General features: G+C 43.1%; 1 protein-coding gene across 1 annotated transcript; it reads right to left on the reverse strand.

The window, feature by feature from the left end:
• Positions 1 to 17,358: 17,358 nt before the first annotated feature.
• Positions 17,359 to 20,774, reverse strand: ARL4A (ARF like GTPase 4A). Its single transcript, XM_078663780.1, has 2 exons — positions 20,640 to 20,774; positions 17,359 to 19,592 (listed from the first exon to the last, which is right to left on the reverse strand). The coding sequence occupies exon 2, from the start codon at positions 19,530 to 19,532 to the stop codon at positions 18,930 to 18,932; it is 603 nt and encodes a 200-aa protein (XP_078519906.1). The 5' UTR covers positions 19,533 to 19,592; positions 20,640 to 20,774; the 3' UTR covers positions 17,359 to 18,929.
• Between the last annotated feature and the right edge of the window lie 424 nt (positions 20,775 to 21,198).

The following is a 21,198-nucleotide window of genomic DNA, read 5'->3' on the forward strand; positions in this document are numbered from 1 at the left end:
CCAAAACAGCCAGTACAATTTGCTAATTTTGGCCACTGACATAGCTTTCCATGCCAATACTGGTGCACCTGAAGGTTGCAATTCTCTGGGAGAGGTTTTACAACATATGCATTGAAATGAGTGCATATGCCCTCTGAGTTATTAAAGCAGACAAAATGAGGCAGCACTTTTCAAAGTCCGGAGACAATTCCCCTTTACGGAAGGGATCTAGAACTTGTGCAGAGTACCACAGTGAGGCTTCATTGACTTCAAATGCTATGGTTGGTGAAGGGACATTTCTATGCATCACTTCAAGTCATTTCTCATGCACAGTAAAACAAAATGTACTGAACTGCACCTCAGCATTTCTTTGTTTGCCAAGTGGCAAGTATTCTAACATGTTGCAGTGCCAAAGACACTAAAAGTGTCGCCCAGCCTACCCTCAAGGAGAAGTTTCACACCTACACCAATTACGCTGAACACTTGGTAGACAAGGGTGTGTTCAGACTCTAGTTTTGTAAATGGTCGCCACATTTATAATATAGAATTCGCAGCCTCTAGGACTGAGAACTACCAGCTAAATGACACAGTTAGGATGACTCTGTCTTTGACGCCACACAAAGCACATCTGAAATATTTGTGTTGTAGTTCCTGTGCATATTGAAACAGTGCACCAGAATCAACTACAAAGTCAATGGCATTCTTCTATAACTCTGAAGATTGTAAAGATGCTTTCCGCATACCAACTAGCAAGTGCCAAAGATCTCTAGCAGTGAAGCACTTCAGCTCAAGTATAGATTTTGACAGGTCATCATACAATGTTTTCATATACGTAGCTGAATCCCTGCAAATACAAACAATAACACTCCAATCTTTGTTGAACTTGTAATGAACTTTTTGCAAAAGCATTCCAAGTGACACTGCATTCCATGTTTTCCAAAAGACTAGTGTCATATTTTCATCACTATCCCAGATGCTTAGTAACAGCACTCTTTTCACATCCTACACTATTAGAGGTGAGGAGGCAGAGGACCAGCCTGCTGTTAAGCATCTGTCATCATCAGCCCAAGAAACCCTGGTCAACACTGGCAGACATTGTAGGACATCGGTCTAAGGAAGGCAATCTGTGGTCAGCATATTAGCCATTCTTTTTACACAACAACTCCTTCCCAGATGCTGATAGCACAGCGGCCAGTTAGCTGCACTTTACAAATTCAAATTGATTGAACGAGATATTCAGCTGTTAAAACACTGACAGTGCTAAAGTAAAAAGAAATGAAGAGCTTACAGATGAGGGAGTGCCTTGTGTGTGTGTGTGGGAATGGTGAAGTGAAGGATAACAAGGAGGAAAGGGTGCAAACAGGGTGTTGAGGAGGAAAGAGATGAGGTGCGAGATATGCAACTGGAGGATGGATGTGTGGAGAAATGGGGCAGAGGTGTGCAACAGAGAGACTGCAGAGGAAAGTAGAGGAAAGTAGAGTGACTGAAACAAAGAGAACATTTGAGTGATCTAATGATTACCACACCTTTCACAGATCTTCAAATGTTTAATTCACTCATATTTTCAAAACTGAAAGATTTTTCTATTCTAATTATTCACAACACAATCATTATTGCCACTCATCTATCTAGTAACAAGTTTGACAAAGTGTAAAGGTTTGGCATGATTAAGGTACATGCAGGGCTTTAAGTGGGGGGAAAAACTGGTGGTGCTCTAAATGGGGCGTGACAAATGTCTAAAAGGGGTGTGGCCTATCTGAGTAGGGGTGTGGTCTAAATCAAGACAACTAGCATTGTGTGCTTAAGAAAATCATGAAATCGCATCCAGCAAAGGATAATAAAATAGGCACAAAAGTATATTTATAAAGTATAAGCTCCTGTCACTCACAAACAAGACAGTCAATACACAACCAGGCAGAGGCACACAGAAAGGTTGAACAGGAAAATAGCCACTTTCTAAAAGTGCTATTTAAAAACTTAGAATTTTAAAACCATCTTCACTAAAGGATGTGTTATTAAATTCTGAGTTCAGGGATACCAGATTCCATATGTCTATCTTGCCGTTATGGGAAGAAATGCAGGTAAACATGTTACACAGCATTCCCCATGTTATCCTATGGGCAAGATATCCTTTCAATAGTGAAAAATGAAATTGTCAGTATTTCACTATCAAGACATGTTACCCACACTAGTAACACCAAACAAAAACCGGACGTCTGGTCACCCTATCTTTGACCTTTGAGGCCCGAAAATAGAGTGTCTCTGATGGAAGCTTTAAAAGAGGCACCAACATACTGGTGGGGCGGTACTAAGGGAAGCTCAGGATTTTACTTTACATATTTTAAGTCACACCGTTAATTATATAGGCGTGCACCTTGTACTGCATCTTATGCCATGCCCTTTAGAGACCCCCCCCTCTTTTTTCATCCCACTGAAAGCCCTGAGGCCAGGCATAAAAAGGTGTGTGAGTAGCAGGGAATCTTTCACCATGCCACACAAAGACACTCACAAGAGTTGTGCATGTGTGGAGCAGTCATCTAAAAAGGATGCAGAACAGGAGCTGGGGGAGATGTGTGTGAAGGAGATAGTTATTCCATATTGCAGTTAACTTCCTTTCGAACCATTCATGAATGTTGAAAGCAGATCAGTGCTGTTAGGTGTACTTGGCTTCAATATTTTGGTGTGAAACAGCAACATATGTTTTACTTAGAGGTGGGTGAGTGCCCGAAAGCTTATGTCCGGCTAAAGGCATTTGCCTGGCTTTGGATCCACTCAAGGTCTAAGAGGACTCTCAAGCCTTTCATTATGGCTTCTGCCTCCCTCTCATGTATTCATCCATTATTATTCAAGTCCCTCCCCCCTTAATGTGGCGGAGATAGGACTGACCTTAATAGCAAGTGTTCTGTAGTTCTATGATCAAAATGCTGAGCCCATGTGCCTAGTCAGCCACGTGTTTGCTGAACACAGCGGGGCGTGGAGAATGTGACAGTGAATGACGGGGAGGCACAAAGAAACGATTTTAGCACCTCTGTGGGCTGAGGATGCTAAATGTAGGCTTTCTCACTGAACTGGGAGCACATGGCTGACAGGACATGGAGATACATGGCAAACAGTGATTCCAAGGGTATCAGTGGCCTGGAAAGTTCATGGGTGGGAAGAGGCAGTCAAAATTACACACTGGCTTGGGAAGGTGTTAGGTCAGGCAGTCTTTACAGATCCAGGAGCACATACCGTGAACTAAAGTGTATGAATGGACGCATATGCACGTTTTGGGGCGGGCAGAGACTAACTGGGGAGTTATCATTGAACAGATTAGTACACGGGTGGGACGTACCAGTGATGTAGGCATGTGTTTGTCAGGTACATGGTGAATGATGACATATTTTGGAATGGGAAAGTGCTCAGATTAGTCTTTGCTTCAGAGTCTGCTATAAAATCTTTATGAATTAAAAGAACAAATAAACATTCACGGATTGTGTTGGTGGGCTAGCAGATTGTTCTCTACTCGCCCCTCTCTGCTGTGCCACTGTTGGAATCAAGGTCAGGATTCTGAGATGTTGAGAGGCAGCAATTCGTTTGTATGCACATCCCACCTTTGGCTCTTATGCTTTACCCAATACATTTTGGGGTGAAGGTTATGTATTGCATTTTTGAATTTTCCAATCTTAGAAGGCAGGCTGCTGCCCATTCTGAAGCTGTTCATTATTTAAGTGAAGCCTTTTGAACTGTTGCCTGCCTGAGCCATCAGCTCCAGCCCTGTGAATGAACCATGCATTGTTCCACAAAAAAGGTACATCACAAGGATGACACGGATTACTGTACTGTGCTGTGGTGTTTCACATGCTCCAGTTACCCAGCACACAAGGCTGGTCTTGGTGTTATCAACTCCCATGATGGTTCGGTCAGGGCCAAACCTTAAAAATGATTGTGCAGGTTGATGTTTCCGAACGAAACCATTAGTTTCTCTGTGTGTTGTATGCATGAAACACTACATTCCTCCCAAACTATAATGAAAACAGAATAATAACAGTCTAGAACAACCAAGGACCACAACGGCTGATTTCATACTAATCATAGTCGGAGTACTTTTGTGAAGGCACTGAAGGGGCCGAAAGATTGTACCTGAATGGTGCCTCCAGGGTCTTGCACCTTACTAGTCTTATCTCCTCTGGTACTAGAGCAGGGGCACTGGTAGGTTCTGGGGGTTTATTCAGTAACAGAGGCATTTTAGGATGTCCCACAACACTTGCAGACTTAGCCTGGGTTTGAGGAGTTCTCCCTGTATCTTCACTGCTGCTTTCACCGTCATGTTCCCTCATGGAAAACTGATCAACAGTATTCAGAAATCATCAGAAGAAGGATACATTTTAAGTTACCTCCTCCTTACTGAGCCATTATTATGGTGTCTTAGCTTGCGCACCTTGCCAAGGAGTTGTTTCCAATGGGAGTCTAACCTTACTACTTGGGCGCCGACTGTTGACCAGTATCAGATACCCAGACGGTAAGAGACTATAAGAGTGATCCTCCCAAGCTTGCAGGATGTGAGGTAACTGCACTACTTCTTGCAGACAACACCCTGCTTATTTCAAGGTCTCCGATGGGGCTCCAAATTCTAGTGGATCAATTTGGGAGAGGTTGTGAAGAACAGGGGCTGGAAATCAACCATTTAAAAACGAAATGTATGGTTTTTTATCGGCACAAGTCTTTTAACCGAAAAATAAAACTGGGCTCAACTGTGCTGGAGGAAGTTAATCAATGTGATTACTTGGGAGTGAGATTTGTTAACACATTATCGTGGGGTCCCCAAATACAAAAAAGTCAATTCTCACTACAACATGTGGGATCGGCCTTATGTACAAAGTTAAAAAAGTCAAGCTTCAGACCATTGATGCGACTAGATTTAGGAATGAGGAGCATTTCTCATGTAATCGCCCTTCGACCATTAGTCCATTGGATGCGCATATGGGCGAATGACTCGCCGATACTCTTGAGAGTCAATTCATGACATACTACTATTAGATACTAAAGGACGAATTGAGTGGTTTAAACACATCAAGACATGGTTGAACAAACTTGGTATGTTTGATCTGTGGCTGACCCCTAGCAAAATTGAAAAAAGAACGGTAATTCACCTCAAAAAGAATTACTGGAACCATGTCATGGTTAGCTGGCTCAATAAGCGTTCTGCGGGTGAATTGACAAGCAGGTTCCTCAATTTTAAAGATAACATCCTACAAGAGGAATTTTTAAATCGGATAGAGCCGCCCCTTGCTAAAATATTATACCTAAAATTTAGGTATGGTATTTTCCCAATTAATAGTTTTGTCAGCAATTGGAACGGGTTTGATACTTCGCCCTGTTTGCCCTGTTTGTGATCCAGCACTCGAGTCAGAAACTCACTTCTTGTATTTCTGCCCGTTGTATCAAGAAACAAGAAGAATATGGTTAAACCTCATTTGCCGGATTTTAGCAGCCACTCGCTTAAACAAGATCACTAGAATCCTGAAAAGTGACACCACAGAATACCCGGTCTTTGCTCTATCTAGATACTTGCTCTATGCATGGACCATAAGATGCAGTACAGCAAAAATTATGAATAAAACTAAATAGGCCAGGCTGATGGATTTATAGTGAACGGTAGACTGTGATAATATGTAGAAGGCATTGTGTATGCATTATAATTGATGACATTTTTATTTTTAGTTGTTACTATCTTTAACGTGACCAAACGAATTAGAGGGGTATTAGTATCTGTTCATGGGTTGTTCGGCATGTATAGGTCAACTGTTACTGCAACACGATATGGATGAATTTGGTTTTAAACTTGTAAATATCTCTTTTTAGCACAAATGTTATCCTTGGTTTTAAATGGTACTACTATTACATATTTCACTAAACTTTTATAGTAACTTAACTCAGATCTCTGAGACAGTCAGCCCCGGTTTCCTTAACCAATCACTCTTTTCAAAATGTGTTTTCCTTTTCAATGAATTGTATATGATGTGTTTTTATGGTTTTAATGCAAAATCGAATAAAGATATTTACTACTACTACCCAGACAGTAGGCTAAACAGCATGTCTCAGAAAGTCCTACTGACAGTCCCATTCTGTCACCTTCATCTGTGGGCAGAGGCCTCATAATCTGCCATCGCAGGGTCCAGATTGGAAGATGAGGGAACTCATTTGCTACAACTCAGCCTAAACGCAGTTGGCTTAGTATTCATCATTCGTCCAGTGATTATGATTGGCATCTGCAGATACTCCAGAAAGAACACGAAGAGCACCCATTCACTACTCTTATGCTTTGCTTTGGAAATCATAAATACTTTTGTTAATGTCCTCATGAAGCGTTCTGCTTCTCCGTTGGCTTGCAGCCATCGAGCTGTTACCTTGTAGTGCTTGATGTAAGGGGACTTCAGATATTCAGCTACTTGCTCACCTTGAGATGGTAGTTCATTGTCTGTTCTTAGACCTTGGATGTTGCCATGAGTGGCAATTACCTTTTTTACACTTGGGATCAGCTCCTCAACAGATGAGGTATTACCACCTCAAGCTTGGGGCACTTTGAGTGGTCATCGATCACCATCAGAACTTAGTGCTCATCCAGTAGATTCCTTAGACCACAATCACATTGACCCATGAGGTACTGGGGATATCTTTTGTGACAATGGTCATCACCAATTCTGGGTTCCCTGACTGCTGGCACATTGGGTAATCTCTCAAGACTGTCTCAACCTTTCATCGAGTTGGGGGGAACCACACCCTGTTCCTGATTCTACTCATAGCTTTGACCATGCTTTGGTGTTTGAGGGGAATAAGCCGGGGCTTAGAGGATGACCCTTGAAACAAAAGAATCAGGGGAGTTTGTCCATGCAGACTGTGTACAGGTGCTCATACAAGTAAAGATAGAAGTACCTACATTTCCACTGAATTGTGATGGTGTCGCATTCGATCTGAGTGTACAGCTGTTAAACGGAGGCGAGTGCTCACTTGCATATGCTAACAGCGCCCATTCCCTACACTATTCCCTTTGGGATAACAAGTTGCAAGGAGACTTAGGCATTTATCTCACAGGCAGATCTTCTTGGAGATAGCTTTATTTGACTCATTGGAACATGAATATGGTCTATTCCTCCCAGTGGCAAGTTATGGCCCCAGATTTAAACTGTGTGCTGGGAATTACCCTTAAACAGTACTCATTGGTAGGGAAAAAAATACAGAAAAAAAGTCCAATGATCATGCCTATGGACATGGGTGAGCAACATATAATCCGAGGACAACAGTGTAGTTCAAGCAGAAGAGAAGAAAAACAATGGCATGGGATCCAAATTGGAATGCAAGTGAGCAAATTACAAAAAGAAACATTGGTATTCTCAGGCCTGTTCCAGAACCCCTGCTAGCAGAGACCTCGAAGATAAAATGGCATCCATAACAAACTTGGAGTCCTTGGCGAGCTTGAAGTAACCTGGATTTGTTTCTGCAGACAGGGCGTCTTTGGTGTTTAGAAACACTGCCTGTTGTGGCTTATCACTGCGTTTAGGCTGAGTTGTAGCAAATGAGATCCATCATCTTCTAATCTGGACCCTGCCATGGCAGATTATGAGGCCTCTGCCCACAGATGAAGGTGACAGAATGGGACTGTCAGTAGGACTTTCAGGCTGGTGGATGCCTTTGTGAGTTCCATTAATATCCCTGTGAGGGTGGTAAAGTTCTTAAGGAACAGGTGATCATGCAGAGAAAGATTCTCAACTTTGGCAATAGACATCGGAGGAGGACCCAACTTAATATATTGCACTTTGGCTGAATACAGAGCAACCCCTTTAGCTGAGAAACAATATCTGAAGTTACTGATGGTTTCTTTGAAGAAACTAACCCTACTCTCGATGGGGGGTAAAAATCACAGTCCTGAAGTCTCTTCAATACCTTATGGAGCCGAGTGTGATTTTCTTTAAGGGTGCAAGCACATACAAGAATGTAATTGCTGAGATTGCTGACTCCCATCAGTCCAGAGAGTACTTTTTGAATAATGTTCTATTAGGCCATAGGAGATACCAAAATTCAACCTTTTGTGCCTACGAAGGCCTAACTAACTGAGTGGAGATGGTTGTAATAAAACTCAATCGACTATTTAGTATCATCTGGTGTTAGACTGTGGAAGAGGTGAGGCGCAGCCCCCAGGGTGCCCGACTCCGGGCCACACGGTTGACGGTTCGATCCCTGGCTCCAGTGTCAGGTTAGCGCAACACCATGTGACTCTGGGCAATGGCTTGCTTAATCTTCACGACAGCCCCCAGCACCGGCATACCTCTCCGGAGGTAGCTGTGCGCTTTACAAATGCTGGCATTTACAATATAGACTGACCTAAATTCCATCTTAGAGAACCGGAATACCCCACCAATTTCACTCACCAGGTCCTTCAACATCAGAATGAAGGTGCCTCTTCTCTCTTGATTGCCAAGTTGGGAATGTGAATGTATTCACATAATCACACCTTCCCATGTTGTTTAGGATTGAGCATGACCAAAATGTGAAACACCTATTGTATGGATCCCTCGGCTCATTAAATAATGTCTGTAACGCTTCTAACTTCCACAGGTCAGCCTTCATCTTCTGCCAGGGGTGGAATGCCACTTAATGATGCCATAGTTGTACAGGGAGCATAGACTGGTCAATATGGAGCTGAACCACCTTACTCTTCAGCCCAGCCAAGTCTCTTAAAAAGTCTTCCAATTCATGGTTAGGACAGTATTTCTTAACCTTTGGTCCGGGGACCCCAGGCGTGCACGAAGAGTACTCATAAGGTGCCCAACTGCTTACAAAAATAAATAACACAAGATTAATAAAGTAACTATGGATATAAAATTAAATGTAAAATTGAAAGCATTATAAAACTCTGTAAATGTGAAATTGGAGGCAAAAATTTAAGTTAGTATTCTTATCAGGATTTGTGGGAAAAGTGCAAGGAGTAAACACAATCAAGCACCCAGAATTGGTGGCCTCAACTGAGGCACTGGTATGCGTGGACAAAGAGAGCATTTTTAAGTGCAAAAAAGACAAAGAGATATGCTAGAGTAGGTCTTCAAACTGTTGAGGCCTTAATTGATCCCGGGGGCACCAGGCTCTGACCAAGAGAAGCATTATGCTGCTAGTAGTGCTTTGATTTAAGTGGGGGGTAAATGAGCGTCAGTAAGCCACTATGCAATGGACAATCACTAAAATCTTTATCTATTTATGCACTGCATGGGAAGAAGTGTCATGGGGAAAAGTGAGTCCAAATATTCCTCCATCCCACCCACCCTCCAACTATTACTGATAATCACAATATGGGTACTTTTACATTTAAGTTAGACCTGGCTGACTAGAATAGTATGTCTGTCAATCATATATTTGAGTACATTCTCAAAAAGGGGTAACAGAAGTTAAGTCCGATGTTTAAATATGTCTAAACATACTTGAAATTGCTCATTTATTAGAATAACTGAAACATTGGGGGGGCAATGTATTTTTATTTACAGGGGTAAATTAAGAATGTTTGAAAACCACTGTGCTAGAGCCTAGCTTATAAAACCAATTTTGGAAAGCTCTAGCCTTCCCATAAAAATGTTGATTTTTTTATATTTTTTGTGTGAATTCAATATATTTCATAATGTATGTATTAACTAGATCTATACTTGTTTCTGTAGCTTTGTGTATTATTTTGACGTTGAAATTGTACAAATTGCTTAAGCTGGTGTCCCCCGCTTCCAGTAGTGATATGTTTGCGGTCCCCAGAAGTCAAGTTTAAAAACAGCAGGTGTAGGCTGTCCAGCTCAGTAGCATGTACAGTATATGGAAACTGGATGCAGTGTCGTCTTTTGACTATGATAATTCATGAGAATTCCAGCTCCTTGATGGGGAACAGAGTATGGCTTGAATTGTGATCTCTGTTGTAAACACTCCTGAGAGCAGAGGTCGATCCTGTTCCCCATATACATAGACTGAGTTTGGTGAGTTTTGTTGTCAGTGGATTGGCCAGGGAGTCACATTTATTTTTGCCCATTGCATTCATGAACACACCAGTATCAATGATGTTGGTTACTGGTCGATTATGTGTGGTTGTGGAGTTATTCAACTGTATACATTACATGCACACTCTACCACCTCTGTGTGTAAGACCAGAGTGTTGCAGCATTGATGAACATCATCATGGGAAGTATCCGTGACTGGGATGAACAGCAAACCTTTGCATCGTAGAAAATCTTCCTACAGATGGACAATGTCTTGCCTTTTGCTGGGGACAGTATACTAGGTAGGGAAATGTCCCCTTTTGACCGGCTGCAATGTAATGATCTGTTTCATAGGCTCACGCTTGTTGAATTTGAGGAGGGTGGCATCCATTTGTGAGGCCCATGTCTTTGCAAGTTCCTGTGACAGGCCCAGCACATGTCTTGTGGGTTATTGGAACATCTGCTCTCTCAGTTTTTCTGAGGCACACCCTAGTAAGACTTGGGTCCTTATCTCCATTTTGTCATGCAGTATGCATATGCTGGTGAGCACTTGCAGATGGGTGTAAAAGCAATCTAGAGTCATACAGAAACAGCTGGGCTTTTTGGAGCAGGAACTTTTTTAGTCAGGGTTTGTCATCTGTGCAAAGTAGCAGATGAACGCTGGAACGGTCATGGTGTATGTGAGGAGAGGGCACTTCTTTTAAGTTGTGATAAAATTGTAAACGGTCTTCTGTCTCAGAAGTAAGGGGCACATTTGGTCTTCCATCAAACCTGTGGCAGCAAAAAATATTCTATCCTCTCCATCCACAGTCTATGCTTGAGCTGAACGTGAACCCGAGATCACAAATGGCTGATCACTAGGACTGGTGACAGGTCTGCACCTTGGATTCCTCCAACTGGTAAAATGCCCCCTTGTGAAAGACTACGATGGATTTTTGGCCAGGGCTGACAAGTCAGTAATTTCTTTCATCTTTTGGTTCCCCTTGCAACTTATATGGTCACTGCACTGTGTGTAGGCAGGAGTAAGAGACACAGTATTAGCAGAGGCGTGCATTACTGTCTATCCATCGGATGTATCAAGCACCCTCAGACTGTGTTTTCCTCCTTTTTTCCTGAAGCAAATGGCCATGTGGCCCTGATCAAAGTAGAATGGCATCAGAGCACAGTCGGTGGGGAGAGGGCCTTCTGTGGTGTTCCTGGACCCACAGCATGTCCGGCCACCAATGTGATAAAGCTGACGGAGGATCTAGGACAGCTTTGCTGGATTGCTTGCAATTTCAAACGGCCACCTTCCATTATGAAAAACCAGTGCAGCTGGAGCAGAGTTGACAACACCTGCGAAGCTAATGTGTCCGAAAATGGTTAGCTGCAAGATGACACTGCATTGCAGTTTTAACAAACCCAAGGACCCCGTACACAAGGTCCCCAGCCTTTTTATTAAGTCCCATATTGACACAACCATATAATCATACGCCCTTCACCACCCAATGGTGAGGGTTTTCCTCCTAAAAACAGCATTCTTCTTAGTCACTCCTTGCTTTGAAAGAGCTCTCCTGGAACTACTTTTGTGCGAGGTCTACAAAATGGGGTGTGGTGTCCCAGAGTAAACAATTTCTCCCGAGTGTGCGCTATAACTAAGCCCTTTAATGATGGTTTTAATTAAAGCTGTCTTCTTTACTGGCTGCTTCTAGTAATCAGGATTGGTATTGTGCATTTATGCAGATTGTTTGGCATTGTAGCACACTCTAGTCATATTTTGGTAATTTCTTAATCTAATTTCGTCTTCAATGCCAATCACTTATTGATCTAAGTCTTCCACATTAGGACCACATCATTATCCTTTCGGATCAGAATATACCTTTCGCCCATTTAAAAATTTGTTTACTTGTGCAGTGTCCAAATTTGTCAGTCTCTTCTTAAAATATCGACAACTCCACCATCTAAAACAGAGAGCACTGACTTTTAGTTATACCTAAAGTGCGTGGCGGGACAATCTGAAAGCTATGGTCTGGGAATTAGCCATCTATACAGCAGTTGGGTTGAGTGGCATGACATCGTTAGGCTCATGTTTATTCTCATGATGGAGAGGATAGCACATTTATTTACCGTGCTCTTTGTTTCTTGTGGCCATCAGTTCTGCACGGTCTGTTAAGTCAGCGGAAGATAACCACAAGTCTCCCACCACAGTGGTGGCGAATGATGGCCAGGAGGAATCTTTTTGCATTTGAGAGGATTATGGCTCACACGTTACCCTTTTATTTTTAATACTACTGTTCCCACGTACCTTTCTCATTTTTGGTTTTTTTGCTTCAATATTTCTGTTCAATCAATTAGTATTTGTTAAGTGCGGCTTGTCACCCCAAAAGGTATCCAGGTGCTGGGGTATGGTGAGCCTCAGTTTAAGAGCCAAGTCTGGAGTCCCTTCCTGAAGTTGGTGACTGAGGTGGTGGTTCGGAGTTGGAGTAAGAGTTTGTTCCAGGGTTTGATGACAAGGTAGGAAAAAGAGCAGCCTCCACTGCTGCTTCACCGTATGTGGGGGACGTGCGTGAAGGAGGAGGATCGGAGCTGGCTGGTTGGTGGAACATCATGTAGTAGTCGATGTCGGAGGGTCCGGCGCTTTGGAGGACCTTGTAGGTGAGGGTGCGCCATTTGAACTTGCATCTCTTCAGGAGGGGGAGGGGGGGAGTGGAGGTTTCGGAGGTTAGGGATGATGCTAATCCATTTGGGGAGGTTGAGGACGAGTCAGTTTACAGTGTTCTGCAGTCATTCGAGGAGCTTGATGGTGGATCCAGAGAACAGGGCATTTCTGTAGTCTAGTCGGCTGGCAATTAAATGCGGAGGGTGTGAAAGCATGAGCAGTTGAATGCGTTGACCTGACATTTCATGGAGAGGTCACTGTCCAGGATGACGCCAAGGTTGCGGGCGTGATTGGCGAAAGGTGGGGGGGTGGGGGTCAGTGCCGGTCTGAGTGCCAATGGCCACCAGCGGGAGGAGCACTTTCCGAAGATGAGAACTTCGGTTTTGTCAGTGTTTAGTTTCAGGCAGATGGTTTTCATTTCAGTTGGGTTCCATTTGGCGATGTTGGTCATGGCATTCAGGAAGTTACATTTAGTGGTGGCAGTGGCTTCCAAGAGGGAGAAAAAATTCTGTAGGAGTAACCAAAAAGAGAGCACATTTCTGACTTTCTTTGCGATTCCATCTAAATGTAGCTCCTAGGCATCAATGTCATTATTTTCTTACATTTGAAGCACACTGTCTTTTGAAACTATGTTTACACCCTCCTGGAGCCTGTATTACATCATGTGCCATTTTCGAGTTAGGTAAAGATCTACTAAAAACATGGATCCGGGGATACGGTTGTATATACCTGGATTACTTAGAAATCTACCACTTATGCTCCACAAATCCTGGGCCTGTTTACCTTCATATGTATAAATAAACCAGGAGTAGATACTAAGTTGAAACAAATGTCTGCATCTGTTAAGTTTACACAGTCAAACAATTTGACAACGTCCTGATGTGATCTAACTACAAAGAATGAAATATTGAAACTGTGTGGGCATTAAGTAAACAAATATCCAACTACTGTTTGATGTAAACGAAGAGGTTAAGAGTCCTCAAGAGCCGGGAAAAATTGCAAACGTGTCCTTGCCCAATTTTCATGAGAATTAAGGTCCCGCATTAAATACATTTCACCAGCTGTCATTATGAAAATTGCTTACTTACACCATTTTTTTTTTAAAAAAAGTATCACAGGATACTGGCAGGAGATTGGTGTGTGAAGAAAATGCCTTGTGGCAAAAAGGTTTTACAGGCTAAACCAGTTTCTTCCATGGGCGAAAACTGGATAATGAAACTCAGAGAGGAAATCATAATAGTAAGCAAAATAAAAAAAACACTACAATTGGAAATTATGGAAGCACTTCAGAAAAAGGTTAATATTAAATTGGTAAACTTCCCTAATAAGTCTTTGCCATTGGTTTCAAGCTGGTTTTTCACAGAACAGCGTCTAGCTGTGAATTATTTCCCGCAATTCACGGTGAAGAATTAACCTACAGTATATTTAGCTTTTCAAAATGAACAAATAAAAAGTCGAACAACATTTCCTCTTTCTTTCAGTGCAGGTACAAAAATCCTTGCACAATAACAGTGCTGTTCCTAGACCATTAATCAGCTCACTCTCGCAGATGCAAGCATCTACAAAGGAATTGCCCTCAATATGTAAAAATAAACATGGCAAAAGAGAAGACTGTCAGCAAAAAAGTTCCACAAGGACAGCACATGGTAGGTTAAACAAGACATCCATAAATAAAAAATAAAAAGTGCAACAAGACACATTTAAAGAAAATCAAGTGAAACTGTGGAACATTATATTAAGAGATGTGTGTGCGCGAATAGGCTATAGCTCCAAAGTACTTAACTCAGAGATCTCATTATAATATAAAAGGACACAAGTTAAAACCCTAGTGAAAGAGCTCGTGAAGTAATGCACCCACCGCAGAAGTGCAGGTGTGCAAATTAATGGTCTTAAGTTCCATTTCCAGAAGGGTATCTCAGGTGGTTGTTGCACCCGCTGTAGAGGATCTGAATTGAAAATCACATGATGCAGTGATAAGTCCATCACAGATGAGGCAAACAGGAAAGATCAAGATCATAGAACATCACAGGCAATATAAGTGTGTCAAATCAGAATTCTGCAGCAAAATGACACTAAACAACTATCTGCCATTCCAGAAGTCACAACCAAGTCAACTTCCCTACAAAAATCTTGCCCTACTAGAGTGATGTATCTATCCATAATCTTTTAGATGTTTGGACTGTACCATGGAGACCCGTAGATAATTAAAGAATAGAGACGCGTTTCCAATCCCTGAAATAGATCAGTTGGCTACTATACCTGCTGTGGAAATATTAAGATTGCATGTCACAGATTCCAATTCCAACAAACATAGCCCAGTGAGATGTGCCTGAAGTCCTGGCTGCCTCCTACTTTGTACGTTGCAGGTGCAACACTATTCGAGCGCTTGTATTTTTTGCATCCAGAAACATGTTCAAACCTGTCACAGAGAAATATAGCTGGTGACTTGTACCTATTTTACTGCAACAGCTCGCCCACTGGCTGGAGCAGGCATATTTGGAGAGATCTGTTGTACTACTGAAGCAGTGCTTAATCTGTATAGAGAGAAGGTAGCCACACTCATTTTGCGGGGCCCAGAAATTGACAGTTTTTTTCCTTCTGGCGAGTAGATGTGAAGTACCCTAGAATCGCTCCCCAAGTTTCAACAGCAAGTCAAATTACATGAATGGAATTTATAAAGTTCACCGTCCGCACTGAGGTATTTAATCGTTGCTAATAAGGTGCCCAGAGACTAGAAGGAATCAACTGTTTTTAATCACCTTCCTACATTTTAGGAGCCAGGCAGAATACAGAGGTCAACTGGTAGAGTATCCACATGCAGGCCGCTTGTACTGAGATGGCACTCTCACTGCTGTCTCGGAGAGACCAGGAAGTTCAAATGCACAGCTGAATCATACAAACGTCACATACCTCAACCATGTATTGTTTTTACAAGGTGTTAAATACAAAATGCAACACTTATTGTGTTTCACCATTCAAATAAAGGGCTATCTTTTAAATATTTTCGTTCTTACCTGGGAAGAGCAAAAAGTCTAGAGTGGTAATAACATCACAACCATCACTCGTAAGTTTACAAGTGGGTAATAATAAACAAGTAAAACTAATAGCCAGCCCGAGTGAGTGCATTCACATTGGGAATAACTCCCCCCCCCCACCCCCCAGAAAAAATTAAAGACCAACAGGTGCCATTTAGGTCCGATGGGACAACCTCAGTTAACACCAAGGGTCTACTCAAATAAGAATCATTCCCTGTTGTTGTGGGTGCACAGGCGTCTATAGCATTACTGTTAATGCACATGAGGAGGATGTGTTAAAGTCCGAGCTAGTCTGGTATTTCCTTGTGGGCTGCAGGTAGGAGGGTTACATTCAGAGCAGGAGAAGCTGCCATGGCCCGACAACGCTTGCAGTCATAGGATGGAAGGTTCTTGGTCCCCATTCCAGTCACGATTCCAGTTACTGTGGCAAAACTTGCAATCATGCTGTCCTCCTTTCTGTCTTGAACTCTAGCATGATGCTGGAGGGGTACAATATGCATATGTACTATTAACTCTTGTACTTCTCATGTTGCTACGCCTACAAAGCTGAACCAGTGATCAGTTGTAGTCTAGCAGGCATGGTGCACATCACAGGACCAGACGTGCTCTCGCACACGCAGTAGGGCTAGGTAATACACAGAGATTGTCATCTCAGAGATTACAACAATGAACAACTGCAACCCCCAACACAACACAGGAAACAGTTGCTCATCTGCGACAGAATCCATGAGACAAGGCGCCCAAACAAGACAGGGAAGTGAGGCCATATTAATGGCACTACAGCTACATACAAAACACTGTTAACAAAGTTAGGCTTTGCACGTGCACCAACAGAAGTGTGAACGCCATAACAGCGAAGAGTTAGAGTTAAAACTCTTCAAACTGAGTTGGCACAAACGGCTTCAGAAGTCTACCCAAGAGTGGCAGGAACAACCAGGGCATGGACATTAATTTAAACAAGCCAGGTTATAGGCTCCGAAAAAAGCCACTCGGGAGTTGGTTGGTGCAACGGAGGCCATGTGCTGGCTGAGGTGGTGGTGAACTGGAGATTAATCCCTGGAAAGATGTAATTACGATAGAACATGCTCTGAAGTGTCCACTCGGGATCTGGATGGTTAACTCACAGCAATGGTAATTAAGCAATCAGCCATAGAAATAGTGGAATTGAAAAGAAGCAGGTCACAGGATTGGACACTGAACAACCAGCCATGGAATATGCACGGAGGTCTCTAGCCAGGAACAATCAGGTGCGCCCCCCAGGAGTGGGTGACATGCAGATGGCGTGTGGGTTGATTACCAATCCAGTGAAAACAGGAACAAGAAGAGCATACCTAGCAAAAGGGATATGGGTTCTGGGTCTTCCAGACCTGAATAGGAGACACCACTGGAATGCGCTTTGGCTGATTGTTTTATCTGTGGGACAATACGTGACAAACAAAAAGAAATACACTTTTGCAAGATAGATCTTTGAGCCTGTAAATGTACTGCAAGAAACTGTTTTCATCTCAGGGAAATACTACATACACCGGTTAGAAATGTTTTTCTTAAAACCTCTGTATTGATGTGTAACTAAGAGCGAACAATATAATTGTGGTTTAAAAATTTTGTTAACGCAAAAAAAAATTATAAAAAGGTTTGACCATCATCTTGATCTGGACCATCATTTATGCCCTAGTGGAAACATATTTCACCCCAATGATCACACATAACAGACTGCCAGCAAACTTAGAATTGTGTTTATTTGTGTTTGAAGATTTCAGAACTTTTATAAATATAGACATTTACCAAATGAGTGACGTTAGTCACTGAAGTCCGTACATAGAACCCAACATACAAAAAAAGCTCCATTGGAGGCTACTTCATGTTAAAATGACTATGGTTTCATTAAAACTGCAGTGAGACAAATAAAGTGCATTTTTGGTTACCCTCTGAAGAGAAATAGTCAACAACTTGACAAATGAAAGTCGAGTTACTGACAACAGTTTAATACTAGTCATATTCAGGTTTCAGTAGTCAAATCTTGGTAGTCAGACCAGTTTGTAACATAACTGAGAAACATGGACTAAATAAAGGGGTGAATGTGTCAAACAGTTCATACAAGTGTATGGGTGGCTGCCATTTGTTAACACTTCCTATAATAATTTCACAGTGCATATATAAGTTTACAAAGCTATTCACCTCACAGGCCAAACCATTCCTCCTTCCCAAAACGTGACACTTGTCTTTCCAAAAGTACGCACTCTTCGAAAGCTTTGTAAACACTAGTTTAAAGTGTACCCTGTGTTTGCGTGTACTCCACTGCAACTGTTGCACTCCGTAATCCGACCCACAGCTAAGGCGCTGAGACTCCAGCAAGCGAGTCCATTCTTGAAAACTATTTAGTCTCTGAGGACTGTCTCCACTAACCAGTTTGATGATCGATTATTCAAGTTAGTGTGAACTGCAGCTCTGACATGTCCCTGCTGTGCTAACCTTTGCTTGTTATATGCACTTAACCAAACAGGTTAGGAACGTGGTGACTTACGCTGCGCCTTGCTTTAGAAGGCCTTAATCACACGCAATTCCAACGTTGCTGCTGGTAGTTGCTAAATACCCATATTTTTTTTTTTAACTCAAGTTGAACGACCCGGCTCCCTTCAGATCCAAAGTTTCGATATGAGTTTGTCTTACGGCGCTGTGGTCTCATGCAACGAGACCAAAGCAGGTCGATACTATTCCATAACCAGATGTGAGTCTTGAAATATCAGAAATATTAATCCATCATGTATTGCATATTATACGGCATTAAACTACCTTACATTAGCAGCTACCACCCGTGAAAGTCGACCCATTCTGGTCACCCACAACACTTTAAATTGGTTCAATGGCTGAATATCTATGGGAATCCACATTTCACACCAGTCTGTTCAACCAGAAACTATAATTTCAATTTACAAAGTATTGCGAATAAATACCATGTTTATCTTTAGCAATGAAACAGTTTCAATCTCAAATACTGTTTTTATTTGAGACTTAATTCAATAAATATGTCCACTATAAGCCACCCATTTTTCCTTGCCTAAGTCATCTTCATAGAGCCCTCAAGATACCATGGGAGCCTGGAAGCTCAGAAAAACTCGAATTACTGCATCAACACTTCTACCACAATGGGAGCAGATGCACTGATTGATGAACAATGAACTAAACTCGAACAGCGTCACAACAGGCAGACGAGGCCTGCGACACCGATCGGTTTACGTCAAGTGGGACGATGGAACTGCTTTACGGAAAACAAGGGTCAATATTTCTATTTCATCTCTTTTTCTTCTGTTGTCTCAGCATTTTCCGCCGTTTAATGATCATGTCATGGAGTTTTTCCAAGCCCTCTGTGAGTCCTTCACCTATGATTGCGCATGTTGGCTGGAGATGCCAAGGAGTGGACGAACTCAGTTCATGCAACGCCAACAGCTTTTCCATTTCTGAAAGTGAAAGACAGTTCCTCAGATCTTGCTTGTTCGCCACTACGAGGACTGGCACCCCCTGGTTTTCAGAGATCTTTGTGATTTTATACAGTTCTGTCTTCGCTTCTTCCATCCTTTCTATGTCGACAGAGTCCACCACAAACACAATCCCATCTGTGCAACGTGTGTAGGATTTCCACAGCGGCCTCAGCTTCTCTTGTCCACCAACATCCCAAAAGTGGAAAGTTACACTCTTGGAGTGTCCAAGCAGTACTTTGATTTTCTCCGAGTTAAACCCCTTGGTGGGGACAGTGTTAACAAACTCATTGAACTGCAGTCTGTACAAAACCGTTGTCTTCCCTGCACAGTCCAAACCAAGGATAACGATATGGAACGAATGAAACAGAGGCAGGCTCGACAAAAGAGAGCTCTGGTCAGACAGGCCATTCCCCATTTTAATTAATGTGATGTGTCCGAAGCAGCCCGATGCTTCCTCACTGTAGGCGTCTGTCACCTAAAAGAAAGACAACACTTGTGTTAGATTTGTAAACAAAAGAAAAAACGCACACTCAACAACAGTATCATTAAGCAAAAGAGAAAAGAGCAGGGAAGGATAGATTTCAAAACAGGACATATCTCCGAAGATAACATCCCTCTGCACAGCTAACTTGTTGATAAAAGGTATAACCGCAAACAAACCCCTTCACCATCATTCATTCCTAAATACTAACTGAGGGCGACAGGGGCGATTTGGTTCAATTTGCTAACATAAATCTGAAGTGACACCGCGCGGCGCACGTTAGGGAATGCTGACAATTCGCCAAATAAACTGCCAAGAGCAGTTTTTTTCTACTGAGACAGGAGGGATGTGAGAACCACAGAAGGTGGTTAAGAGAAAAATAAGATCAGAATTGGTTATGTTGATACATCAGAAAGAGTCTAGATTAGCCTACATTAGACTAACAGAACGATCACCTGTTGCCTCGCTACCAAAGTGGACGGTCGTATCATACTCTGCAGGGGGATAGGATGTGCAGAGGTTGATGTTTGTTCAAAAGTGGTGACCAGGTGAAAAGAAGTAGCAGGGACGGTCTGGGGGTATTTACGGGGTACTGCTGGCAGAGGATGAAACTCTTTAGCGACGCCTGGCGCAGCCTACAAGAACAGCATGGCTCCCCTTTAAAATATCTGGGTGGCAGGTGCCTCTTAAAGCCCAATGGCTCGGGTCCACGGTTGCCGCTTCGCCCCCACTTGGCTTTGCATCTGTGCACAGCACAGGTACACCATTGAATGCCAACAGCTCCTACTGGTCACCGCGCACCCACAGTGCCGCCACAGGTGCAAACCCGGCTGTAGATGCCCGCCCAGGGTTTGGCATTTAGAGGAATTTTACCGGATTAAAATACTTCCAAAGCTGAAATGTGTGTTACGAGTTTTGTTAACACCTTTTTAAAACGAAGGAAAATTATTAAAGGAAGCTGCCTGTAGTGACACGCCCGTGGGGCTGTCACTAATCATGTTCGCATTTTCTCCCGTAAATGCAACCGGGCTGCGCGCTTACCTTCTATGGGCTTTGCCGCTGGTGTCGCTCCCCTTCTCTTGGCTTCCACTGCGCCGGGATCCCCAGTTCGGCGGAACCACCGCTTGCTATAGGCAGGGATAGGAGCTGCTGCGTGCCAGAGACTGGCGACCGCTGGAGGGGCGTCGTCTACGACCGGCTGCAGCGAAGGAGGCGCGGCGCTCTGACCCGCCACAGGCAGCGCCAGTGATGGGCCCACTGCAGCGCCGCCTCACAGTCACTTTCATTGCCAGCCATCCGCCCATTGGCCGGCCGCCAGGCACGTCTGCCTCCTCCCAACTGCCGCAGCAAGTGCCAGACTCCGCCCACAGGCGCACGCGTCTTCCCATTGGCTATCTTCCTCAAGCGCATTGTGCCATGTTATTATGCTCCCAAGCACTAGACCGCGCAGCACAACCACGAAGTGCGTGGCGGCGGCTAGTACTTAAGCCATTTTAGAGTAGATAAACCAATCTCAGCACGGAGGATAATGGCGCCCCCTCCGGACATTGATGGTATTTTCGCCTCTTCATTTGACGCCGGTGGCCAGGCAGGCGATAGA

Source organism: Lissotriton helveticus, chromosome 10, assembly GCF_964261635.1.
Source record: "Lissotriton helveticus chromosome 10, aLisHel1.1, whole genome shotgun sequence".
NCBI classification, from domain to species: Eukaryota; Metazoa; Chordata; class Amphibia; order Caudata; family Salamandridae; genus Lissotriton; species Lissotriton helveticus.